The sequence below is a fragment of the Lagopus muta genome, chromosome 16, assembly GCF_023343835.1.
Source record: "Lagopus muta isolate bLagMut1 chromosome 16, bLagMut1 primary, whole genome shotgun sequence".
NCBI lineage: Eukaryota > Metazoa > Chordata > Aves > Galliformes > Phasianidae > Lagopus > Lagopus muta.
Window position 1 is genome coordinate 5,169,940 of NC_064448.1, and position 27,583 is coordinate 5,197,522.

General features: G+C 47.2%; 1 protein-coding gene across 6 annotated transcripts in view; it reads left to right on the top strand.

Annotated features, from left to right (window-relative positions):
• The first annotated feature begins 6,488 nt into the window (after window positions 1-6,488).
• NKAIN4 (sodium/potassium transporting ATPase interacting 4) overlaps window positions 6,489-27,583 on the top strand; it is a 47,433-nt gene continuing 26,338 nt past the window's right edge. For 5 of the 6 annotated variants that reach the window (XM_048962912.1, XM_048962913.1, XM_048962908.1 and 2 more), the window contains exon 1: window positions 6,489-6,860. In XM_048962912.1, coding sequence (XP_048818869.1) covers window positions 6,807-6,860 — 54 coding nt within the window. In that variant the 5' untranslated portion in view covers window positions 6,489-6,806. The remainder of the gene's footprint in view (window positions 6,861-27,583) is intronic. The other variant, XM_048962911.1, reaches the window with a different exon arrangement.

Here is a 27,583-nt window from a genome sequence, read left to right on the forward strand (position 1 = left end):
GCTATTGTCCTATAATCCTGCTTTGGGTCAAGGAGATATTTTTAAATGTTGCATCATTTTTAATAAGGGGAATCATAGAATCATAGAATCACAAGGTTGGAAACGACCTATAAGATCATCCAGTCCAACCGTCTCCTCATCACCATTGCCATTTGTGTCAACTAACCAGACCCCAGCCCAGCCCAGCATGCAGGCTCCATTTGGTGCCATCTGAATCCCCGTGCTTGGTGATGGCCTCGTGCTGCACCAGGTGATCAGATTAGATATTAGGAAACATCTCCAAAAGAGCAGTGATGCAGTGGCACAGCTGCCCAGGGGGAGGTGAGGTCACCATCCCTGAAGGTGTTCAGGATCACGGAGATGGGGCACTGAGGGATGGGGGCAGTGGGCACGGTGGGGTTGGATGTGGGTATCTTTCCAACCTCAATGATTCTGTTGGCACTGGAGGGCAATTTCCATACCTTTCCACCCGGCAATGCCCTAAAGGTGATGAGAAATCAAGTATGAATAAGAGAAGGTGGAAGTGCTTTGTGATGGTTGCAGACAAGTGCCTGGAGAGCGCATTGATAATAATCACTAATTTATTTTTAATCAGCAGCCGTAGACAGGCCGGAGCAAAGCTTTAACATTTACATATGAATCCCATGGAGACAATATGCTGCTGGTTTTCAGTATAACTCCTATCTGGCCTCCCTGCTTAATAAGTAGGCTGTTATCTTACCATCGGTGCAGGAGAGATTAACAAGAGCCATTTTCATTAACATTAACGGCAGCTACACATAAGGCCCCTGCATCAACAAGAAGATAACGGGCCGTCAATGTGTGTGCATTCGAAGGAGAGAGGAGGGGGGGTGTGAAACATAAAGAAAATTCTACTTAGATAATTTGCTCTTCCAGTTAAGGACAAAGTGGTCTCTTCTGATAAGCACCGTTATTTTCTGGTAAACACGAACCAGTGGACAATGAGGTTCCCATCATGCACACACTGTATTAAAAGATCTAATGAGGATGTTAATCTCGGTTCTTCTGTCCAAGCGATAGAACCGGTGGCTTTGGGCTCGCATCCCACATTCGGTACTTGTGCTCGCAGCCTCAGGGGAGCAGTGTTGGGCAACGTTTTCCATCCATAACGATGCTGCGCTGAGTTCCTGATGGCTGCTGCTTGTTTCGTATCCCAAACACACACTTTTGTCTTCCTGGGCCCAAAACTGCTGCTACCAACCAAGAGCGAGCAGTGCTGCTGTGTTCACACTGCGAGTTGCCCTGAGCCAGCATCATCGTTAACCTGTTGGTGTGTGCTGAGATGGAAGGGGCAAAGGCTGCAAGGATAGGGCTGGTTTTCAGCAGGAATGAAAGGAAGCTGCAGGCATCTGCCTTCCTTCGCAAGCACATAAGTGCACGCCATTCCCTGGCAAATCCAGTTTGCTCTGTTCCTAGAATTTGGGCTGGCTGCATAGCTCTCTTCCCATCTCTGCAATCTGTGGCAAATACCTATTATAAGATAATATAGAATGCCATACTAATAATATTTACAAAGGCATCCTTCACCGTATTCCCAGCTCATCCCTTTCTCTCGTTATGAATTGGTTCTATCATGAAATTCCTCATGTTTTTTGCACAGTTGCCATTGCTGTAATTGTTACGTCCTGAGTCACCCACATACGAAATGCAGCAAGGAACAAATTATAGGATAACATAAGAAAACAGAAGGCAGGGACAGTCTCTTCCATGCCGAGCTTTTTCAGATGGAATTAATTTTACTTGGCTACAAAACGTAGTATCCGTAGCATCTCTAAGTTGACTTGTTCAGTGACACCCCTGTTGGATCAGTACAGTGCTCAGTACTGGCAGCATTTGGCAGGGTTAGGAAACCATACGCTCCTGTCTTGGTTACTTTTTTAAAGGGATGAGTTTGAGAAGCTTGTGTGACTTTAGGGGGTGTCTTGTTTTTATAGGTCCGGGAAGGAGCTCGTTCCCACTCACACATTGAGATAGATAAGTCTTCTCCAACTTGATGGTTCTCTGATTCTAAGGAATATTTCCTGCCATGGGATGGAACATCAGTTCTTCTCAAACATTTATTTTATATTATTATCATTATTTACTGCCTTTTAAAATTATTTAATATTAAATAACATTTACCTGTTATTAGTTATAGCATTCAGAGTTATTGCTATTCATTGCACTTGGCAGCCAAAACACAGCAGCCTCATCAAGCAACAATGGCTATTGCTACTGGCTGTGGAAATGCAGCTGGGAGTGCATGGAGCTGGGAGTGCAGGGAGCTAAGAGTGCATGCTGGTGTGTGTGTTTGCACCATCAGTATGGCACTGAGGCATCCTTGGTGTTCCTGTGGTGCCACTTCATAGCTGGAGCCAAAGGAAAGCTGCAGCAGCAACTTGTGTTTGGAAAGCCTCACCAGACCTTCTGCCTACACACATTTCTAGGTCTTTCTTAGTGTTAGTTGCTGGTGCTGGAACAAGTATAGCTGACACAGGGCAGGAAAGCAGCTCTATCCCATGTACATGTGTTTAATTGGCTAGGCAAAGTTTGCCACTGATTCCTAAGCAGACAAGGGAAGCTGCTTGTCTACAAGAGAGCTCCCACATGGCTGCCCCAAATCAGGGGCTGCTCTCGCCCTTCTGTCTCTTCTTTGTGTCCTATCATTTGAGAAATGCAACTGTTGCATGGCAGCCTCGGGCGATCACTTGGTGTCAATACCCGTGGATTTTAGCAGCTGCATTGAGTTACTTCTTGGTCACACCGCCTCATGAAATTGCAGCTGGAAATGTGGCTGCAATCATGCCAAGGACTCAGATTGCAGGGCAGCGATGTCAGCTGCCACAGCTTGCTTCTCCAATGGGAATTAACCCTTTGGGCACTCCCTTCTCTCTGCTCCAGGCCATTCCTTTGGGAATGTGGGTGTGCAATCCCAAAGAGGAAAAATGCATCTCAGTGTGATACCAGTCGTGTTTCCTTCATGCAAGCTCTTGCTGTGAAGAAGGGATGTGCATGGGGTGGGTGTGGGCAAAGCGCTCACTGTGTGCTCTGAATCCTCCTTCCACCTCTGCCATCCTCCACTTCCTCATCAAAAAGTGATGGAAATGCGCTGTGTGGTTCAGCAAGGTAATGTTAGGGAATTACAGATGCAAAATGAGGTGTTGAAATGCCACAGAAGCTGATTAGAAGCTGTCCCCTCCCAGCAGCAAAGGTTTCACGGGGATCAGAAAGAAAACAACAGAATTCACACACCAGTTGTGATAAAACTTAAGATCACCCTTGGCTGTTGGGAACCTATTTTGTAGCATGAAAGTCATTGGGACTGTTTCCTTTCTAATGAGGACAATTTTTAAAACACTGTGCTTTGCTGTCACAGGTCTGTCTCATTTTCTACAACGCATTTGCCACCACTCTTAAGCTTTGTTCTCCTTTGGTAGCGTTGGCTGCAGCTGGCCTCCGTCCCAGAGCAGCTCCCTGGACATTATCCCAGGTAATGAGAGCTTTAAGAAATTACAAAATTAAAAGTAGAAGATCAAAAGTCCTTGCCCTTTATTACATAATCTCTCTCCCTTTCTAGCTAGCTCAGTTATCCTTTCCTATGTAAAACAGTCTTCTGTGGAACAACACAAAGCCCAGTTTCTGGAGTGGTGGCACGTCTGGTCACCATGAGTGAGATGCTGTCACAGCACCCAACGTATTCCCCAGGATTTGCCCTCATCCATTCATTCTGAATGTCCACAGTGTCCTGGAGCAGCTCGCCCAATTCTTACATAAGGGCTCCAAACCTATTGTGCCGAACACGTTCCTCTGTCAAACTCTGCTGTGCACAATGGAAAGGAGCCATCAATCAGAGGACTGGCAGTGAGCTTTACTTCCAATGTGTGACAGAAGAATAGGATGTGACGTGCCACCTTGGAAAGGCTGTCCTGAGCAGGGGAGCACACAACACAGGGACAGGCATGTGCTGCCTTTGGATGTGGCACCGTGGCTGGGGGTCTCTGGAACAGCGTTTGTAGCTGAGGATCATTCCCTGTGGCTTTCAAGCAGCCCTTTGTGGTGGCCCATGGCACATCACTGGTGGCACAGTGCACATTGGTGTTGACACTGTGTTTGGCAGCCTCTGGGCTGCTCCATCCAATGATGCCTCGTTAATCCACTTGCTAATTCAATATACTACCTAATGAAGAACCATTATTATTATTATTTGGTCTTAGGTCCAAATTCAGCTAATTTAATGTTTATTCACATTGAAATAAGGAATTTTCCAGAAGTCCACAGGATGCTTTTTAACTGGCTTGCAAAGAGTAACCCAAATCCCGGCCCTGCTGTCGGGGTGCTCAGGCTGCGTGCATCTCCTCTGCTGTGCACAGACAGAAGATGCTGAAGAGCATGGCACTGGAGCAAGCATCCAATCACTGGCATGGGAACAGCTGCACTAAAGCCAGTGAGGCCACTTGGATATTTAAGGGCAAATGCTTCTGTGAGGGCTCCATGCCATGCCAAGAAATCATGTAAGTTAAGATTACACCACCAGGCTGTAGGAGTTTTAAGTCTCTCTTTGTGATACAGTTGCATTATAACATGTTTACCCTTCTAAACAGGTTAAAAAGATTTGTGTGTTCTTCAGATGCATGCAGGGCTCAGCCAGCACAGAGCTGCCTTTTCCCTGGCTTATCAAGAAAAAAGTGCAAGGGGAAAACTCCTGTTTGTGTCCAATGTGATTCCAGCAGCGACACCTTTTGCTGTTTGTCACAGCATCTCCTTTATACTACAACTGCACTGGAAAATAGCTGCACTTATGGGAGACTGTTAGAAGGAGATGGAACAAAAGATGCAGGAAACTCTGAGCGATGGCCCTGAGGGCTGGTACCAACCTGCACAGCTGCATCCCTGCCTGCTCCCATTGCTCCAGCAGCTTGCAGAGCCCATTGCACCACAGCCCAACCCCAGCCTGTGCATGGCTCCTCTTCTCCCTCTGATGTCAGCTTGCCTGAGCCCATAGATAAGAGTGAGCCCTCCCTATGCAATTTGTGAGGAGTGTTTCTTCTATGTTCATCTAAAAAATAAACTGGACTTTGTTCCTATTGCCTCTGCCATCCAAAATCCACTGGTCTGAGAATACAATTAGTGCCAAAGCTTCTTCAGCCCCCAGTTTTCTGGGTGAAGTAAATTGGTTTCTTCACTGGGTGTATTCGTTTCACACATAATAAAGTGTCTGTTATTGTATCTGACTGCATTAATTGCTGCCCTGGTTCTGCTCAGTGCACAGGTCAGATAATCAATACACTTTACCATTTAAAAACAGGATTTGAGATCATTTCAGAGTCCATCTCCCAACCTTAGGTATTCACAGTCTGCTTGTTTTTGTTTGTTCTTTTTCTCCCTGTGTCTGATTTGAATAAAAATAACTTTGTTACTACCAGGTTTCAAACACTCACAGCTCTTCAAGACTAACCCTGCTTCTGTTATAATTCTGTTATAATCAAGCAATGACTTCCTCGATTAAAATGATAGAGCTTCTGTCATTTCAGCTGCCATCTCCATCTCCACCACTGCAAAAAGCAACTTGGTATGAGTATTTAAAGGGCAGTGGGGCTGATCACTCACAGTCCCAAAGTCACGCTGCTTTAGAGGCAGGAATGGAGCCCTGACTTTCTTGAGAGCAAAGCAAACTTTATCATGCAGCCATGGAGATTGCAAAGAGATGACACTGTCATCAGATGTGCCTCTCCAAAAGCTAATTATCCCACTCTGGTGGAGCTTAGCTATAAGTGCATCCCCATCCTGGCATGTCTGTGTGTTACCTGCTGCTTGGGCTGAGCAAAAGCAGGGAGAGGTGACAGAAGCTCTCTGCTCCCCTCCTCTGGGCAGGAGGCAACGTGGAGGGCTCAGTGTTCTGATAGAGGTGCTTGGTGCTCCCGGATATCTTTGCCATTTGCAACTGAAGCAGACGGACCTGCTTTGATGCAGATGCGTGGTATGGTGGGTGGTTCTTAGATGGTGCTCTTGTGGAACTCTCCACAGGAGATGCTCCCCTACACACTTATGGGACCGCTGAGGTGTGATGTGGTCTGTGTGTTGTGTGTGACATACAAATCCGGGCAATTTAAGACACTCACAAATGTGCATTTTAATGATTTTCAGACTTATCCCCCTGCGTTTGTCTTCCATGTGCACTTTAACTGACGAAGTTTATGGAAACAGTTATTGTATTTCAGGTTAATCCTGGGCATGAAGACTCTAGGGTGAGTAAGCCAGCATCTGTGTGAGGAAAAAGGCGAGGGGCGCATGTGGAAAGAGGAGGTCCCGGTTCCTGTTGTCTGAGATGCCCTAAAGTCTCCATGCCCGATCCACGGAGTGCTGGCACACCCTCGGCCAGCAGCAGGGTCTCCCATCTCTAGAAAATAAATAAACTGGTACAGCCTGGCTCAGCCTCCCGGGGGCGGGCCGTGCCCGGGGGGGGCCGGGAACATCCCAGCGGGGCTGACGGGGCTCATCCCAACCGCCTCAGCCTGCAGGACGGGAACGTCCGGCGGAGCATTGCCCTTTTAAGCTGTGGCCCCACTGCCTCCTCCCCGACTCCCGGAGGGGCTCCGGCAGCCGCCGCGACCTCCGTCCCTCCTCCCTCCTCCCTCCCCGCCCGCCTCGCTCCCGGCGGCGGCGAGCGGCAGCTGCGCTCCGTGCTGCTGGCGGGGAGAGCCCCGGGGCTGCGGTGAGCCGGGTGCTCTGTCCCCGCTGTCCCTGTCCCCGCTGTCCCTGTCCCCGCTGTCCCTATCCCGCTGCCTGCCCCGGCGCACTCGGGGACCATGGGATGCTGCACCGGACGCTGCACCTTGATTTTCCTCTGCACTTTGCAGCTGGTAAGTGCCGGCTCTCCGAGCTCCGGGGTGCTGCCCGGGATGGGGATGGGGCTGCCGGGCCGGAGCGGAGCCCGCTGTGCTTCGGGGCCGGAGGAGCTCCGGGACTGTCCCTCCACAACTTGGTTTCGCGGTGGGGCTGCACTGCTGGGTGAGTTGCTCTGCTCGTTCTTAAAACTCGGAGAAATGTGGTCGTTATGCTTTTGTTCCTTTTCTTTTTCTTTCCTTTGCAACTCCTCAGTTTATAAGTTTGTGTTTATCAAATACAACTAAAGAAAATCTGTCCATCAAAGGAGTCCCCGCAGTTTGGTGGCAATGCTCAAAACCAAACCAAAACTTCCTCCATGCCGAAACCTCTCGATACCTTCAGCCCTTCTATGTGTGGCTGCAAGAAGGAGTTAAGGCAGCTGCATCCCACCCTGCACCAGAGGGTCTATGCAGGCGTGGAAGGAATTATTTCAGCCGTCCTCAGGGTGATGTGCTATATGCGATGTGCTCATGCATATATTTCTTTAGGAATAAACTGGCCGGCGTGCAGACAGTGTCCCTTGTGGGCAAAGGCTGCTCATCCCAGTGACATCTGCGTGTGTATTGGTGTGAGTGGTGATAACAAAGGTCTGCTTGTTCCTGAGTGTCTGTGCATCCAGCTTGGACCTGGAGGGTCCCCTTCTTGTCAGTAGCTGATGGTCTCCAGGGCTCCTCCAGCCTTAAAAAGGAAATGACAGCTTATACGTAGTTAATTTCATTTCCAAATTTGCTTTATTCTGGAGCGCTAGCGGTGTGCAGGAAATGGCAGGCTTTCTCCTAAGTTCTGTTGAATGGTGAGCTAGTGCCAAAGGGCGAATCTAGTTAGAACTCTTTGTTTGGGAGTTGCTTACTGTAACAGCAGCATATTTTCTGCCAAGAGGCAACCAGCGAGCGGGCATTTGGCTGGAAAGTGGGAGAAAAATCAATAGAAAAACAATGAGAACCTGCTAGTTTTCAAATGCAAGCCATTGGCCTAAAACTGATGGGGAGCAGGGTGGGAATGCAGCCCCACTAACTGCGAGGAGTGCAGGCAGAAGATGGGGATGGAAGATTTGACTCGCAGTTAAACAAAATGCAGAATAGAAGTTTTTAACACAAAGCGTCTCGCCAGGCATATTTATGAGCGTGCTGAATGGCCAGGGAGTGCATTCAGCCTACTGGATTATTTCTTTTGATTTTTCACCCATGTTCACAGAAGAAAGAAGCTGTATTACACTAGAAACTGGCATCTCAACACTCACTGTCTTTTAAACCCATCACTGTGTCATCCAGCTTTAAGGTACGCACTTGCATACACTGGAGGGAAGGAAATAAAAAAGAGTAAGAAAAAGAGAAAGCCATGGGCTGCTGGTGCTGCTCTTATTTCTGACAAGCGTGGGAGTTTTTCCGTATCCAAGATACAGGGACAAAGAACCCCCAGCATTTTATTTTCCTTAAGACCCTCCTCCTTGAAGAAAAGAATTGGTTTGGCTCATTCTTAAGCAAGTTTGGATGCCTGAGCCGTAGTGATTTCCCATGGCACTCGCTGGGTGAATTGGTAGAGCTGGAAAAATGTGAGCTATGGGGAGGGAATTCCTGGAGCTCCGCTCCGCTGGGAGTGAGGTCAGGAGATCCTGGCTGCTCCTCAGCAAGTGCTTGGGTGAGGCTGAGTCCCATCCTGGTGGTTATTTTATTTATCTTCTTGTAAGTCAAACTTGTCTGTAAGCCGTCGCATCGTTTCCACCTCAGTACGACTGAGTGACCTGCAGGACTCAGTGCTGAGCAGTGCGCTCCACTGAGACAAAACACTGAAGCAATCAGGCCAAGATCATCAATAAATTATAACGACGTGAACTTCCTTTGTTCCTCTCGTGTCTCTGCTCTGCTTCATTTGATACCCTGAACTCTTCCCAGCCTCCCTGTGTGCTGCTGTCTCCCAAAGTGCCGGGGTGACTCCTGGCTCCTTGGGGGCAGTGGTGCTTTTGCCTTTCATTTAAATAGGAGAGAGGATTTCAGCTGTGGGATTTCCCACTCCAGTTCTGCAGGACGTCGTTCTGTTTCATTATATATTCTCCTGTCTGTTCTTCGAGGCTTCATTTATACGCAGTGAATGCAAACATGAATTAAAGACACCTCTACTTAAAGAAAAGGAGGAGGATTTGGCTCGCAGTGTGTTTTGGAGATTGCTTTATTATTAGGTGTGTGTAGTTGAGTTAGTGTACTGGGAAGTGTTTGCAAACTGCAGCTTAAATGTTTCCCTGAAAAAAAAAAGAAAAAAAAAAGATAGAAACTGAACTTATTAATCACTGCTGTGCATGCAGATAAAAAGTTTGTGATCCAGCTGGAGAGCAGAACAGCCCATCAAGGGAAGGGAGGGCTGCAGCGCAGTGTGAATACCAACGAGGGCTGCAGCCCCGTGGGCAGCTCAGGGCTGAGCAAAAGGAGTGGAGCTGAGCATGACTGTCTGGAGAAAATCAGGGCTGGCTCCCCAGCGGTTTGCTAATCAAGAGGGGGAGAGGAAGGCTGGCGTTTGAATAAGTAATTTGCCACGTTCCAATTTTAGGTTATTGTTTGCCTGCAACGTCCACCTCAAGCTCCTGCTGCCTATCTGATCAGCACTGCAAGGAGGTTCAGGTCCTGCTGTGTGTTGCTGCACTCGATCCTGCCCTTCTCAACCAATCCCTGTCTACAGAAGTCCATGGGAACAGCCAGGCCAGGAACACCCTGCGGATGGGAGAGGCTCCAGGGTGTTTGGATCCTGGAGTTTGTGCCCTTTTCCCTTGTAGAAATGAGGCTTGGAAAAGGGCAAGGCTTTCCCTGTGAGTGCGTCGTGGGGAAGACCATGCTTGTGAACTTATTCTGAGATTGCACCCAACTGGTGTATTTTGTAGAGTAATAAGTGATCATGTCCTGAAAGCACTACGTGAATTTCTTTCCACCAAGCTGAGCGTGGAAAAAATCCCTCCCTCCCTGTGCCTGTCCCAGTAAATCAAACAACTGCAGTTTCTTTACATTCTGTCCATGAATCGAGAGCTCAGATGCCAAGCAAAGCCTGGAGACAATTTTACAGATACATTATAAATCCCCATAGAATAAGAGCTTCTAATGGAAAAAGTGACTAATACCTCAACTGAGCGCAGAGCACGGCGCCCTGGGATGGGACTGCACAGAGACTAACCAAAAGTAACTATATACCTTTATTTATTTATTTTCCTGTGCTCTCCTTCTCCCTCGCTCCCTTCTTGGCAATGCCTTTTTAATCTCTTACAGAAGGGGGTGACCAATGCTGGAAACTATTTGAAACCAGTGCAGATCCTTCTCTTAACTGCTCCCTTGTACCTAAAGGGATTGTGTCAGCTTGGGCAGGACATGAAGCAATGGGGCTGGGGTAGAAGGGAGCCTGGTAGACAGGCACGTAGGATTGCACACACGTCAGGGAAGGCAGGAGAATGGATGGGCTCAATGTGTTCAGTGCAATATGAGTCTGCAGAAGGGAGGTTGGGAGAGCATCCATGGGAAGGAACAAGCAGGATTGCAGTGGAAGGGTAGGGAAATGGGTAGGGACCCATCTCTCCCTGCTCTGCAGCTGCCCGCACAGCTGGGCAGGTTCCTGCATCTCCTGGGGAGCTCAGAGCCCAGCAGCTGGGACATGGCTGAGCAACAAAGCACCAAATAAAGAGCAGGTGCAGGGGTGAGCGCAGCGTCCCTTTGCTGATTGGGACCAATGTGAAATTACCCTATAATCCAACTATTTATCTTCTCCAGGATTTGTGCTCAAATTATAATCCCTCTAGAAGGGAAACCGTGTGTGCACACAGCACCCAGCACCGTGATGGGTTGAACCTCTCCTGGAGACCACATACAGTAACAGACCATTTTAAATAATAACATAAGTCAAAAGACTACATTTGACAGATGCTGTCCTCTCCGTGTCTGTTCCAGACAAAGGAAAATTAAAGCTGTGCCAATAATAGAGCTCGTCAGCATTTTCCACTGATGCTGACTTTCAGTAGAAACCTGGGGATTTGACTAAATGAATATTTTCGTGAGAAGTATCTGCTTTCCATAGACAATTCTGGGTTGTTGTATTTTTTTTTTTTTTTCTCTCCAAAGTTTTGGCTAGGATATTTTGGCAAAAAATCAAAAATGTGCTGGCAAATGCTCGCTGTGCTGGCAAGCATTTTTAGTTTTGGAGTTGTGGGGCTTCTCTTACAAAAAGTTGAATTTTTGCATGTGGAGATTTTTCTTTCTTTTTTTCTTTCTTTTTTTTTTTCTCTCTTTCCTTGAGCAGCTGGAGTCTGTAATGCAGCAGTGGTCTGAGGCCAAAAGCTCTGAGCAGCACCAAGGAAGAGGGGCCTGGAGACACACAGCATGTTTCAATGCAGATTGTGCATTGGCAGCAGCCCACATCCATGTTTCCCATAGCGGTGGTGGCAGAGATTGCAAGTGACTCACAGGAATCAAGTTTCCTTGTGCCCTCCGACCAAACCCATCTAGCACTGTCAGACCAGGCATGTCATTTGGCAAAGCCCAAGCCAAAAAGCTGCTGAGGGCAAGCTGGTGCTGAGGTCAACTCTTCCCGGAGCCCTTGGCCTGGATTTTGGCTGACGCCGTGCCTTTGCCTGACTGCGCTTTGCTGCTCTGCCTCCTGCCTTTCCTGTCCCTGAACACCAGGGCCGTGCAGGAGGAGAAGGAGGTGGATTTTCCCCAGAAGGGAGCCCCTCTCCCCTGCCCGGTGCGGGGTTGGGGCTGGGAGCATTGTGGCTGCCAGGGGCCCTTCCCAGCGCGGGCTGACGTTGCTCCATTGTGTGCTAATAATATACGGAAACTCGGAGCGTTCTGGCTGGGGTGCAAAATGGAGCTCTTCCAAGAATCTGCTCCAGGGGCCCTCAAGTAGGAACTCTTGGAGAATAAGCTGGATAACAAAGGCCAGATTGTGATCGCTTTTCCTCCAGGAAAACCCTGGAATGGCCCATTGCTTTTCGAGCATTTGAGAAAATGCGTATGATCTAGCAAGCTCTAAGTGCCCCAGCTGTAGCTTTCCCTTCTCCCATTAACAAAGCATTGAGTTTGAGGTCAGCACAATCAAACCTTTCCATTTAAAAAAGAAGAGATAACTTCTGATTTAATGTCCTTATGCTTGTGCTGTTCCCTTTGCGTTGGCTGGAGTAGGTGTCATGAGCGGAGCTGACTGCACAGGTTGTGTCTGCAGTGAGCTTTGGTTGAAAGAAGCTTTTCAACGAAGTGGAAACCTTTTTTATCTCAAAAGTGCACTGTTTTTCCATTCTCCATCTCTAGAGCATGAGAAGAAAAAAAAAAGGACAGTTCTGGCCCCAGAATGAAAATTTGCTGGCATTCAGCAATGTTTGCTGGAAATGACGGCGGCTTTATTGTGCCAAACCCCAAATATTTTGAACTTTTTAGAAGTGTTTTCAAGCTTCTGTCAAAAAGTTGAAAAGTTTCAGTAAAAAGAAGTTTGGGTTTTGGTGGCTTTTTTCTTGTTTTTGGGGTTTTTTTTAATTTATTTTGTGTCTTGGATGTTTTCATCTTCCAAATATCTCTGATGTCTTCGAGTTGGGAGTTTTGATGTCGTTCCTAAATACTAAGGGGAAGCTGCTCACAAAGAAAGCACAGGCTTTGGTTCTGCTCACTCCTGTTAAACTTATTTGTTATCTTCTTGTAGGCCGATGCTTTTTGGGTGTTTTTGTTGTTGAAGGAAACTCAATGAGTTCAACACCATGCAGAGCTGCCAATCTGAGGTATTTCATAATCATTCCAAAACTGTATTATGATTTAGAGATCCCAAAATAAGAACAAAGAAGTTCTGCTTTGCTTGTTCATTGAGCTCTGAGGAGGTCAGACTCTCACTTCATCTTCTTTGCCATGGATGACTGTATGGATCACAAAAGCAAGGATTAATAATAGTAACAATTAGGGAAATAGTCATGGTAAAAGGAAGGTGGGTATTAACAGTTGGGACGAGAAAGATTGGTGTCTCAGCAAGGATCCTGCTTCTACTGCCATATCAGAACCACATTTCACGTTGAACACAGAGAAGTCAATGGTGATGTTGCACTGGTGTCTCTGTGGGTTGGCTGTCTTCTAAAAACCCTTGTGAAGCAAAACATGGCAGTTTTGTTTCCCTTCATGTTGCACGTTTCACAGCCTAGAGGGAAGTGAGCAGCAGTTCTCTGCTGGGGTAAGATCAGTTGATGCTCCCTTGACTTTGCTGTAGCTCACTAGCATCAATGGCCTTTTCCAAGGGGTGCTTTTTGCTCTCATTTCCGCAAGGACTTAATTGCCATTTTTCTGGTGTCTGTGGCTGGTTCTCAGAGCAGCTGCTTCTGTGTCAGGATGTTAGGCAGAAATATGTTGTTTATCAGGGAGGTTCTCATCCCAGATTTTCTCTCAAAGGTGAGGATTCATGGAAATTAGGAGAGCAGCTTTTCTAATTCCCTTTCCTCCTTCATCCTGGATTCTGTTTGGATGAGTCTTGCTTTAGTAATTGAGGTGTCAGATTCCCTGACACCTTTCAGTTGAAAGGATGATGGTGTGGAAGCGGTGACCTCTGCTGCCATCTGCCACAGCTTAATGAAAATATACTGTGGGAATCGAGACAACAGCTTGGCTTCGTCACCTGCTCGGAGAAGGCAGACATCAGGAGTTGCTGTGCCAACTTTCTTTGCCACCTCTCAGCGACTGGCCAGCCCAGCAGGCAGCTTCCCACCTGCTCTCTAGACTCTCTCAGGCCAGCAAAATACCTGCTTTCTTCCCTATTTTTCCTTCTCTGGTTCTTTCAACCGATGTTTAAAACTGTAGAGATCCAGGATCACCGATGTATTTTCTCTGTGCCGATGCATCAAGCACACAGATGTCCACCCCAGAAGCACAGGAGCACAAACTGCCACCCTGTCACAGCAGCACAGCAATGGGATGGGAGAGCTGAATACAGCCTCCTTGTCTTGTGCATGTCAGAGGAGATGAGAACACATCAAGACCTGTAGAGAAGGGATGCTGTTGTGCCACCCCTGAGCAACACAGGATGCTGCTGACCTAAGGGAAGTGGGTCAGAATGAAGCAAGCGAACAGTCACATGCTCTTCTTCTTTACTGAGCACTGGGCAACCTGGCCAAAGTCATGAGAGAACAAGAACTGGATATTACTGAGGAAAGTTTGGGTAAAGTTCTCCAGAGATAAATATACTTAATAAAAAATGAATCCTGGTGCTCGAATGAATACACTATGATGGCAGATATATGAAGCCTGGGAAGATGTCTCCTGTGAGACCTTTTTGGGAAACAGGACCTCTCCCCTGTCCGTGGTGACCCTGACAACAGCCTTGGACTCATTAAAGTGCCTGATGCTGCACTGTGTTTTCCAAGTGATGTCCTCTGGAGATAGTTCATCTGTAAGCACTGTTCCAGCTGAATGGGGAAGGTGAGATGGAGGACACTGAAGAAGGGAACGGGGTATTTTATTACCCATGCAGAACTTACAAAGTATTGAGTGTAACCTTGCATGGATTGTTCTGTATGCTGTGTTCAGCCACCACGGATAAGCAGCCTTACCTCAATTAACAGTTTGTCACTCCCTGTCTTCAGCTTTGCCTTAAAACTATCTCTGTAGTAACCGGTGCTTAATCTTGGTACCAGGAAAGTTAACTTGGAGATCAGGAGGGATTTAAACCCTGGTCATAATCAGTTTTGTTCATACTTGTGAGGTTTGGACATTATTCTTACATTAATACTACGACAAGAGCATCGCTCTGCTTCTTTGTGTTGAGTGTATACTGGGTTGCACTCTAAGCTCTACAAGCAAAACCTCTCTCATATGTGAAGTTCTTCAGATAGGTGGTCTTTCTGTGGAGGCTGTGTAGCAAGGTCTGCCAGTATTGCTGCTGCAGCTCAGGTGCTCAGGAGCACTTAGCTCCATGCTATGGAGTGTGGGAGCATCCTCAGCCCTCTTCAAAGATTCTGCACCCTTGATGCTCTGTTAAGAGGGAAATAGTCCCTTATCTGTGAAAGCTTCAAGGCCAAATGCTCAAGGACAAGGATGAGGGCTATCACACTTTGCAGAACTCCGAACACCTTTGAGGTTCACAGGGGCCAAGCGACCCCTGTGCCACACTCACAGCACTTCCCTGGAGGGCTACGAAGAGAACGGCCAAATTTCTGGCCAGATATGAAGGCTCTGTGCATTGAGATAGCTTGCACAAATATCTGAGCTACTGGCTACTCACCCAAATCAAGTCCCTAATTTCCCATGACTCCTGGTAATCCGTTAGCAGCAGATTTCCATGTGTGAGACGAGAATGGGCTCTGACAGGCGGCTGGCATCCGCACCTCCAGCAGACAACGCGCTTCTTGTGATAGCATTGTGGGAAAGGCAATACACCTGCTTATGGTGTATACGTACAGAATTAAGGCAGAAATCTGATTATCCTAATTACTCAGAAATGCAAAATATGTGCAGAATACAGTGTGCCTAATTAGCCTAGGAGACTGCTGGCTGTTCGGCGGGGTGCTGGGAGAAGTGTAACGGGAGCTCTGCGCTTCCTGAGCGTATGGAGAAAAAGGAGCATGGGGCTTTGGAGATGCGATTGTCAGTCTTAAAGCCAATTACAAAGCTGGGAAAGGGCAATTCTTTCTTTAATGTGTGCCACTTTTTTAAGATTCTGGGCCTTCAAATTTCCCATCTCATTATTCAGAGAGGAAACATTCAAAGGAAGGAAAGTTGGGTCTGCCTCGCTGTGCAAACAGCTGCTTTGCTGGGAGCCTGTGCACAGCACCTCCTCAGATGTGTCTTTCCTGTGTCCTCTTTACTCTGCATTCATGCTGTTGCCAATAGATTCTCGAATGCTCTCAGAAGCCTGAGGAGAAAGCGATGGTAGTTGGTTCTGCGAGAGGTGCTGCTTCATTTGCATTTCATGGACTAATTTGCACCATGGAAGTGCATGTTGAAAGAAGTCTTCTGGCTCCAAATCTGGCTGCTTTTCCCAAAGACACAGAGGAAGTCAGGTAGCTGCTAGGCAGGGATGCTGGGTATATCTCATGTTGTCCAGATCCAGAGAACCAGGCTGGTTCCTCCAGCCCCATGCTGGACACTCACCCACCAAGGGCAGCAGGACATGGCCCAGGAGGGCTGGCAGGTAGCAGGGTCACACCAGAACAGCTGGCACACACACCTCTGGGATCCTACAGCCACACAAATGTCTGCCATCAGACAGTGCCTGGATGCAGATCTTCTGGATGTAATCAGTGCACAAAACACACACCCGTCTATGATTAAACCATGATTATAAGTAAACCCATCTACCTTTAATTCCTTTCTCAGCCAGACTGCCATCTACTTCAAGCTTTTCTAAAAAGGTTAGTTTTGTCGCTCTTAGGCTGTTGGCCATATCCAATATGCTGAGGATCAATGCTGATGTCAGTCTAAACCAATGTGAGCTGGGAGGTCAGCTGTGAGATGTTATAGGAGGGCTTGAGCTTCCAGGGCTGCCAGTGAGACAGCTTAAAACTGAGTTGTGTGACAGCCTGAAAGAACCGACAGGGCGATATAAAAACTCTACCATGGCTTCAGACAATAAAGACTGTGTCTCCTTTTTGATTAATAATGGCTCTTTGTTTTATTCCTTAGATGACAGGGCTGTTACAACTGCTGAGAACCATTTCAGTGCTAAATATATAGCTGTGTAATAAAGGCTCTGCAATCTATGAACTGGGGCTGAATGGGTACTTGAGTGAATCATTTAAAGTATGATGAATTTCTGAAGCAGCTCATAGTGATGGGAGGTGGAGAGCCAGTAAACTCCTCTGCAGATTGCTTACCCAAAGGATGCTTTCTTCACTCAAGACGTAACCCAGGTTTCACATCTGCCCAGTTTTTGTCTCATGGTGGCTCCCGTGGACACATGAAGTTCATCACTGAAATTTTGGACACTAGCCTACAAACAGCAGGCATTTAGATGGAGTCCCACTGTTTGGTGGCAGCTCACTATGCAGATCTCTAGCAGAAATCCTGGAAAACCAATGCTGGCAAACAAAGTGGGAATGGGAATGCAGCAGCAGATCCTTCATTCAGCTGTAACCCGGAGCTGAGCTGAACGCTCAATGGGATTTTGCTGGAGCACATCAGAGATCGTGGTAGCCTAAAGTTGCTATGCCAAGGAGTAGAATGCTGCTTCTTGCTCCTATAGTGCTTTCACACTAATAGAAGAGGCGATGCATGGATTCTGTTACCACTTTAAACAGTGGATTTCACCTCCAAGTCTTGCCAGATTAAACTTCCTTGAAACAACTTAACGTAGCAACAAGGATTTGAATTTCCATAATGTGGATTAGCACTTTTCTATTTTAGCTAATCTTTGAAGGCAGTGCTGCAAGCAAGAAGAGTGAGAAAAGTGATTGGAAAGTTTGGAGCAAAGGCAGCTCAAGGATGGGAGTGTTCCAGCACTGAGAAATCATCTCGCACCCCAAAGGGAGTGATACTGGGAACAGGAAGGCAGGGCCAAGCTTGGATGAAGCTTTTGTAGTAGATGTTAATAGAGGGCACGTCTTTGTCCCCTTTGGAGACAAGTGCTCACGAGTGCTCTGCCTCTGAGCTGCCGCCCCGTGGGTCAGGGCTCAGCCCCTGCGAAGTCACCAGACTGCATTGCTGAGATACAGCTGGCTTGTTGGTTTTGAGGTTTGTTGCAAAAGAACCAAGCTGCCGAAGTGACACCTATTGACTGGCCTCTGATTTAAAAGGAAAGGGGAAAAAAAGAGCAAAGAGAGAGAGAAAAAAAAGGGGGGGGGGGGAAAGAAAGAAAGAAAGGGGAAAAAAAAAAAGGAGGGAAAAAGAAAGAAAAGGAGAGAAAAAAAAAAAAAAGAGAGAGGGAAAAGAGAAATGCAGCTTGACTGTTGAATAAACCATGAGGCATTGAGGAGCGGGCAGCCAGCGGGGTTGGGATAGGAGCCCCGGGGAGCATTGCAGTGAGAAGGGGATGCAGACATCAGCCGGGAAACAAGGGGGGGGAAGGGAGGAAGGGAGGGGGGACCGCTGTGCAGTGCGCTCAGAAACTTAATTGGGGAGCAGGCTGGTGGGAGGCCAAAGGATGTGTGCGATGAAACTGGGCTGGAAGTCCAAACAAATTGGGTAGCACAACAGAAGAGATAAATTATGCTCATGAAATAAACAATGGCTGAGTGACACTGTATAAACAGTCGCATGTAATAACGGAGCTGTTTGTCTCAGCCGTCCTAATTGGGAGGCTGGGCGGCATCTGATGAAAACTCCGCGTTGCACATTTTCCACTCATAATGAGGAAGATTCCCCCTCCGAAAGAAACCCTCCCCCAGCCCTATTTAGCTGCACTGAAAGGCCTGGTTTCATTCCACTTTCCCACAGCAAACTCATCCTGGCAGGAGCTGCATTAGGGAGGACAAGTAGAAAATGATAATAAATCGAGGACTTGCTCTTATTTCACCTTGTGACAAATCTATCCAGTGGGTGACTCAGGAAGGGTGATAACAGTATGGATGGGGCTGCTGCTTTCCTTTTGACGCTTGGTCATGTGGAAAATAACCCCATTCGAGCCCTCACTCAAAAGGGCTTTGCTTTTAAAATAACGCTTTTTAAAAGGCACTGAATCCTTATTTACACTGTTGGAAAGCCTGCAGCTCGCCTCCATCAAAGTGAATGTCATGGGTCTCATTTCATCATCTGCTTGGGCCCAAATGCAAAAAACAAAAAGAACACTGCACAGAAAGTAATGCATTTGATGCCATTAATACACATGAAAGGACTTGTTAAATCTAGGGGATTATTATTTTTTTTTTAGCACAATACTTTATTGCCAGTAAATCTTTGATAAGGATCCTTCGTGTTATCAAACCCCTGTCCAGTACAGCACAGCTGACATCCACAGGAGCATGTGGTGGTGTGGGGATGGGGAGAGCAGAACACTGTGGGCTCCCTGACTTCCACTTGGCTCATTCTTGTGCTTTGAACCCAACCCTCTCTGCCCTGTAGTGTTTATTTCCAGCAGTGATCCAGTTTGTAGCACAGAAGTACTCTTATTCTTTCTCAGCCACCCAGAGCAGATTGTGCTCCCCGAGCTGCTCAGTCAAACCACCATAGAGAAAAGCTGCCCTTCAGCATCACTTCAACCAGACATGCCAAAACTTCACCATTTCCATTTGAAGCAGTCCATGTGTCTCTGTTCTCTGCTTTTTCTTGACTTAAGAAAAAGAGAGCTGGATCTCTGCTGGGGTCACAGCTGGGGGGAGACCTAAGAGCTGCACTTTGCAGTCCTAGGGAGGCCATTGGAACTGCGCGTGTTACCTGCAGTCACGAAAGCGATGAATCAATTATAAGCAGGATTGATTTTCACCCGATGATGATGAAAGTCAATAGTGATTGATTCATTTTCCTGCCACTCTGTAGCAGGGAGGTTGTTTGTGGGAACTGTGGTTATTGGAAAAGTCCTGAGATACCCCAAAAGCTTTGGGCGGTCTCTGTAACAGAACAGTTGTTTTCCTGTTAGTTTCAACTTAAAACCCTTCCTGTCAAAAGCATTTTACTGAAAGGAGAAGCTGGCCTGTTAAACACTTTCATTTCCAAAATATTCCTTCTTTTTCTCAGTGTTTTCCCACCTGGTGCTTTGATGACAGGCCTGGCAGTTTGTTAGTGCATTCTGTGGGGGGCAGTCAGGCAGGATTCCTTCACTGATGTTTGTTTTTCAGCTGTAAAAATGGCAACCTTTTCAAACACAATTTTACACGGGGAATTTCACTCGTGGCCCTTTTTTAACCAGGATAAGCACATTTTCACATTAGGGTGGGTTTTTTTGGCAGAGCACGGACAACAGTTTGTTACTAGTGATGATTACAGCTCAGCTGTTGCAGTATGAGTGATTTTACACTGACAATAGCGTGCATGAAATGCAAGCAAATCACTTGGCCGGGTTGTGGCCAGATTCCTAAAATACTCCGGCTTCTAATTTGCCTGAAAACTTTCTGCACGTTGCCACGACGTGCAGAAGGGAAAGTCTCCTGAGTCAGTTTTGATACATTAACCAAATACCTCTGCACTATTAGCTCATCTGCTCTGTTCTGACTTCCCAGCTGTTTATGAGACTGAAGTGATGTCCTCCGACCGCAAAGGGCAAGGTGAGATTAATGGCTGGGGCGAGCAGCAGCAGGGAGTCTGGCAGCGAACTGACTCAGCATCCTTTGCTGGGCATTGCTGGGATCTGCTCTGGGTGCATCGCCCTGGGACTGGGCTGAACCTGGGGGATTCAGGTGTGGAATTGGGGTGAGGAGATGGGGAACAGAAAGGTTCCCAACCTGAAATGCCACCTCTGGTAATCACTATGGGCATGCAGGCATACGATAGAAGCTCTGTTACAATGATGGTACCATTCCTGCCAGTGCATTAATATGAAATATTAAAGAAGAATTTTACAAATACAACCTAAATCTCCAACTATCCTCTGCAAAATGAGGGTATTCTTTCTAATTTCACTGTGTAGGTGGAAACAGAACGTTAACACCTCTGCTGGACCACTTTGATGGAGTAAGCCAAACCCAGGAGATGTATTTAGGAACACACTGGTTTGTGCTGGCTGGGGTGGGAGCCAGGCTGAGTGCTGGTGTGCCCACATACAGCCTCTGCATTGCGCCCACGGGCTCTTTTCTCCCTCTGAATTGGGCCCAGATCTTATGTTGATCTCCAGCACTGGACTGCACACTGTGCCTCATGTTAGCTCCAATGCTTACCAGAATGAGGGCTTCTGCCTGTCTCGAGGAGCTGCTGCTCATGTTATTACAGCAGGGCAAAAAGCACCATATGTAGCTGCTGGCAAGTGGAACGAGAAAGCTGTAACATCACAGAGAATCCATCCCTTTTGGCTTCACATGTTGTCTTTCCCTATGCCTGCAACTTCACAGCTAGGCTGGAGTGCTAAGAGGGCTTCTCTGCATCCCGGTGAGGGAGATAAAATCTTCATTGCCACTTTGCTTTCCACGAGAAACAGACGCTCTATGAAAAGGGGCCGTTTGTACTGTAATTACTGGTGGAAGTTGCTGGGTGGCCGTGCCATCTCCCTGCCTGCTGCAGGATGATTACAAATGGGCTTTTCTTCTCGGAGCAAAGTTGCAGTGAGACCATGGCAGCTCCCAATTTCCTAGATTATTAATAATAACAATATCATTTTCTTTCTCCTGTGTTTCTCACAAGCCCTGTACTTTCCTTTTAATGAATCCTTTTCTCCTGCAGCAGAGTTTGCAGTGACACCGGTCTGATTTGTAATGTAAATAGGCAGCCCAGTGTAAAGGCGACCTGCGAGAGCACCACAGGGCTCTAATTATAATTTTCATTAAACCCCTTCTGTTTATGAATATCCAAGCAATCTGGCACTGCAGCAGGAGCAAGAGGAAATTAAAGCAACGCTACCACTTATCTCCAGTGTCAGGGAGGGAGGGAGCCAGCTGTTGAGCACAGACTGAAACAGGGCCCTGCACTTTCCTGTGGCCAAAGTTCTGAAGAATTATTCCTGCTCTGATGTCCTTCCCCTTCTGAGCTTTGCCCCAGCTGCAGAGCTAGGATGTGATTTTCCTATAGAGGCTCTGGGCAGCGCAAGTGCCGTACCCGTGATCCAGCCGTGACCTAATTAAGGGGCTCAGCTGCTCCAGCTCCCACTGTTGTTTGCAGTGAGGTCTCAAAGAGACCCTTTCCTTGCTCCCAAGACACTGGTAGGTCTCTGTGAGCTGCAGGTGCCAGCTGGGAGTGAGACATGCAGGGTGCACAGGACGTGAACTTTTTGTTGCCTGGAGCTCAAGGTGGGAGATGCTCTCTGTGTCACAGTCAGCCTCCCTCTTGCGTGCACATGACAGAAGAACTGAGCTTGGCTTTTTTGAGCCTGAAGCAAGAGTTTCTTCCTCCTTTGGGAAACTGTCAGTAGAATATTTGATAATTCAACTATGGAGTAAGCAGATGGGAAATAAAATTGCAGTTTTCAATAAATGTGTAAAAGGTAACAAGGATACCAATGATTCTGTGTAAAGTGTGTCCAGCTGCTATCTTGTGAGCTATATGCACTGTGAATCCTGATCCAACCCCTGATGTGCTTGCTCTTTTCTTCCAGCAGCCAGATGCAAGAACAAGGTGCTACCTACCTATTTTAGCTGAGCAGACCATGCTTAAGATAGGAGTTATAGGGTCAGTTCCTATAGCCAACAACTCCAAGAATTTTCATTTTTTCCCTGCATCCCTGCCATGAGAACAAACCCAAACGTAGTGCAGCCTCCCTGGCAGAGCAGAAGTAATCATGTAGTATAATGCCTGGTTGGTAGGAAATAAATCTATTACAGAATTAAATTCCTGCTGATCTCCTGTGCTACTCTGCCTCACAGCCTTTCGAGTGTTTAGATGGCTTCATAAATGGTAGAGGATTTCCCAAGGGAGATGGCTGGTGAGTTAATGGCACATCTTCAATATACTTTGCTCAAGAGTAAAATTTGTGCTACTGATGTGAGAAGGTTCCCCCTGCACTGAGGCTCTCTGCAAGCCCAACGCTGTTGGTAGGAGGTGGCTGGGGGAGGGCTGCAAGTCCTCCAGCAGGAAGGGAAAGCCAGAGCCTGGGCTGAGGCTGTGCTGTACAGGGCATCTCATTGAGGAAAATATCAGGCACTTGTTGAAGAAACTCATTATCTTTGTGTCTGTTGCATACAGTCATCTCCTTGTTGTTCCTTTGCCCCCTCTTTCCATTGCAAGGCTGCAGCGCCAATGCAGAGCTGTGACACTGAGGGAGGAGAAAACCTGGGGGCAGGGCTGTTGTGGGTACAACTGATTAATTTAATTATGTTTAGGAAATTTAGGTTTGAATGTTGATGTAGGTTTCTAATAGAACAAGTTCCTCATTCTTGTCAGAGTGCTTTTTTTTGCCCGGATCACAAATGTACCTGCTTATTAATTTAGCCTGGCTGCTGATCTGGGCAATCAGCAATCACAGCAGTGTGCAGGACTCAGATGCTATCAGGAGGCACGGGCAGGAGAGAAGGGAGTAGAGCAGCTCAAGTTTCTGATCCTGCTGTGCAGCACCTGCCTGCACCTCAGGCATCAGGCTGAGCCCTGCGGGGGGATGTGGTCCTGCAAAACAGAACGGGCCTGAAGCAGGACACCAATTTAGGAGCATTTGGGTAATACAGGGCAATAATTTCACTGAGAAAAATTCTTCCTAGGAAGCAGTCTTCTTCCCAGGGTCTGTATTCTGAACACCATTCAGAAAGGCAGTGCTGAACATCCTCTTTTCTCCTCTGAATGTTGAGTGCAAGAGCCATTCAACTGTACTCCCAGCTGCCCTATTCACAACCCTGCGCTGTGCTGCACCTGGGGATGTGCCCTTTGGTAGGGCACCATGAACTGTGGGGTAATGGGAAGCCCCAGTCATTTCAAAGCTGGATTCTAAGCATAAGCCAGGAATACCTCAGTGCCAGTCTCATCCCTTGTGTTTATTGAGGATTGTGCCTTTCCTGGAATGCTAAGCAGCATTCAGGCATGTGGGACTGAATAATTACGTATCTTTGCAGCCAGGATGTTTGTGAAAGACATCAGTGACAGAAAGCACAGCAATCAAGGTCAGAACAGTGACACTCCTGAGAGCATTGGTGCCAGCTCTCAGAATGGGAGAATCCAGAGCAGAAATGTGCAAGGGCAGGGGAGGTGAGGATGCAAATCTGCACTGTGCAGCAGCAGGATGCTGATAGGAGGTTGTGCTGACCCACGCTGAGGGGCTAAGCCTGCTCAGGCTCTGTGCAGGACCTGATCCTCAGCTATGGCATGGAGCAGTCTGAGAGCTACTTGGGCATCCACCTGCAGAGGAGCTCCTCCAGCAGCCTTGTCTTTGGAAGCGTTTGTGTCCCCAGCCCTAGGAGTGACCATGGAACACAAATGATTCAAGGGTACAAGGTCTGCTACTGGAGGCCTCCCTGAGGTCTGTGTGAATAGAAGGGGTTTAAACAGCTCCTGGGGAAGGAACACACCAAGCTAAGCAGAGAATGGGGCTTATTGTATCCAGTGGCCAGAAGGACCAAACGCGTCTGAGAGACAAAGTGACAACCAGAGACCTCCTGTGCAATTAGTCTCTTGACCTCTGTGATTCAGGAAGGGGATGCTGGGAAGGGAGCTGGATCACAAGGCCCCAAGGAAGGTTTCCTTGACAACACTTACTGAAGAAAAATGAGGTTTCATGAATGCAGCGTGCATTAGCACGTGAGATGCTGACTTCAGAAGAGGCAAGGACGCGGCAACCAGCAAACAAGCCCATCAGTTAGGGGGATGTGAAGCAGCAGCTCAGTGAATTGCTCTTTTTCAGAAAAAACTTAATTAAACAGCTATTAAGACCATTAATATTTATTTAGAAATGCAGTCACTGTGGTGAAAGCAAGCTTACTGTTTAACTCCATAATTTTTCTACCCATGAAACCAGACAAGTATGTAGCGTTGCCAAACTTGAGCTGTTTTGGGAGAATCAAAAAAAAAAAAGAAAAGATACTTGTGTTCAAAACTTAAATAGATAGATTTTAAAATGAGACATCTGAGGCTTTCTTAATTTCTTCCTGCTGTTTCAGCTAGCTGCACTCAAACATTCATCTGTATATGATGTCTCACAGGGATAGCAGTGCTGTGACTTTGCCCTGAACTCAAGCCATCAACCAAAATACCGCAGGAAATCAATGCCATTTTTTCCTCAAGAAAAGGCCCGTGACCTTTTTCAGTGAAAGTCTTGGCCGCCCTGATAGTGTTTGCACAGCAGACAAACAACGAGCATCTCCTTAAAAAGCAAAGCCAGCTGGCAGGAAGTCAAAAGCTGAGTCAACGGATGGGGACTGAGCCAGACAGACTGAATGTAGCAGGGTATGGTGGGACCCACGGGAGCAGCTTGGGGACTCTTGCAGTTCAGGCAGGTGGGAAAGTAAATACAGGGCTTATGTCACACGTTTTGCCCGTGTCTGAGCTGTAGGTGTGCGCATGGAGATCAGCTGGTACAGGTAGCTGTGAGTTGTTTGTCTGCATCCTTTCCCCTTCAGCAGTGTGCAGGCACAGGGGGATCAGGCTGGGCTCCCCAGCTAGCCAATGTGACAGGAGTAACAGAAGATGAAGGTTTGATTATTGAGATCCAAAAGATCATGAGAATTTAAACAAGCCACCTCCAGCCCGTGCTGAATGGCTCAGAGTTTCCTGCTGGCATCAGCATCCACCGGTGACACTGCCCTGCCAGACCCATCCCAAACAGGGGGGGTTCAGTGAGAAGCTGTGCCACATTTTGAGAAGACCATGGGCACATCCCTTCTAGCTGGTTCACAGAACCTTTTGCAGTGTGTGAGCTGTAAACTCTGCTTTCCCTCCATTCTTCTCTTTCCCAGCTGTATCAGTGAAGGGCAGCCCAACAGAGAGCTTTAGCTCGTTTTGTTTGCCTGGCTAACAAGCCCTTCTCATGCTCATTTGCTGTTCCAGTTTCACTCGGATCAGCAGAAATGGGGTTTATTTCAGGAGAAGGAAGCCTGCCACAACCATTCAGATTTTAGTACAGCAACAAATCATTTAACTCAAGGAGTGAAAGGTAAAAGTGTTCTATGGTCTAGAGAAGCAAAAAGAGCAGAAGAAATACTATTTTTTAATAAGAATAGTCATAAAGAAGAAAAAATTATTCTTCCTGATGGAAAGGTCCTGTCATTTTTGAATGGGTAGAAACCTGTGCCACAATCTGTGAAATTTCTCTTTACAACCAATACCTCTAGACTATAATAGGGTTTCTCAATAGAATAGCATGAATCATCCATTATAAAGAATGCTACAGCAAAGATATGGCATTTCCCTCCCTCACCAAGGGGGGCTGCAAAGAGGCTCAGTGTGAGAATGCAGGTCTGTTGGCACATGTGGGCAGGGGCAGAGCTGCCCTGCCATTGCTGCCAAGCTGCAAGCACCAGGCAGGAAGGGTACAACAGCATTCCTTAGCTCTGCTGTGCTATTACCAAGCCCAGATCCAGGACAGCTTAGTGAAACATCAGCCCTGTGTACCTGCAGATCTCAGTGGCATTTAATGTGTATGCTTTGCACACAGAACTGGAGTGTAATGAGTGAAACGGTTGTTTATCCATTCATTTATAACAAATGTTTTCTTAATTATCCTGGATTCCTAGGGGGATAGGGACCAGCTCAGTGTAACTTTGCATTTCTAGCAGTTGGATTGCAGCACAGCCTAACCACCTGCATGTCCATAATACAGTGCTAGTGAGTTTCATCAGCAACATTTGAGTTTGCCATCAATGCCCATCCTATGTAACATTGCTTCTCTTCATATAAATGAGGAAACACCTTGTCTGAGTGCTCACATCATCTAAATCACACCAACTGCTCCTGCTCCCTTAGCTGAACTGCAGGCAGGCACAGCTGAATCATCTCTGCAACTCTCAGGGACACAGAAACGTTTAAAAATGCAGGAAAAAGAGCAAAGGAACATAAATCAGGACAGAAACAACTTGGAGATCAGGGCAATTGTAGGAAGAAAATATGATCTGGAGCTAATGTCCAAGACCATTGGGAAAAGTGCAGTATGACCAAGGGCGAGTGGCCTCTCCATGAGTTGTGCAAAGGTGGTTTAGCTTGCAGTTCCTGAAAGAACTCTTCTCACTCTGTGGTCATGGGAATCATGATCTTCAGGATGGTTGGGTACCACTCTGTTCAAAACCCAATGGTCTCCCAGGTCAAAACAAGCCAGGAAACATCAAGATGCCAAAGGGCAAGCTTTCCCCTTTTACAAAGCCTAATGAGAAATATTCATTTGTGAGAAGAAAACATGTTTCTAGACATGGATGCCCTGATTCTTGAGTGCTAATGTATACAGACTGTATCTTTATCCCCTTTGGGGGCCTGAAGGCAGGAGGCGAAGCTGAGCAGCACAGAGCATTATCTGTGCAGAACACAAAGTCCCTTGGCTCAGTGACACGCAGCCATGCCATCTCTGTGCAACACATGCTCTCACACTAATGGGACACACAAAGCCAATTAAATGCCTGATTGGATGAAGCGGTCACAGTCAAGTGACCCACTGCCAGCCAGTCAGGATTCAAAGTTTCCAAATATCATTAAGGTATGTGCCTTAATCCCCTCCTAAAAGATTAAGCGTTTAACCTCTTACTGCTGTTTCTGATGAGATACAGAAAATCTCCCTCCTCAGGGGGACCAGGCGCAGCAGTGACATGAGCTGTCCTTGCCCTGTGCTGGCCCAGAGGCTGCACACAGCCACGATGCATATCTCATGGCATTTTCCTGCTACTTCAAATTGATCAGAATTGCTTCAAAGGGAAAGCTAATTCATTTGCAGTTGAGACAGATTTTGAGACTGTCACTGTTCCCTCCTGGTCTCTCCATATCTCCATACCCCTTTGCTGGTGAAGAGATGCCAATGAGGAAAGCTGCTTACTGATTGATCTCCCTTACCCAGGGCCAATATGGATTTCTTTGAAACAGAGATTTTTGTTGAACTTCCAAGATAATGTTGAGAATTGCAATATCTTTCTAGCCCCAAAGGGATGTGACGGTGATTTCCCTGCTGATTTGAGAAGGAGCTCCCCTCTGATAGATGTGGTTTCCTTTATCATGCAGTGGGATGGGGACCTGCAACCACTCATGTCCAGAAGTCATTACAGAAGTCTCAGTGCTTGGCCCCTGGCTGC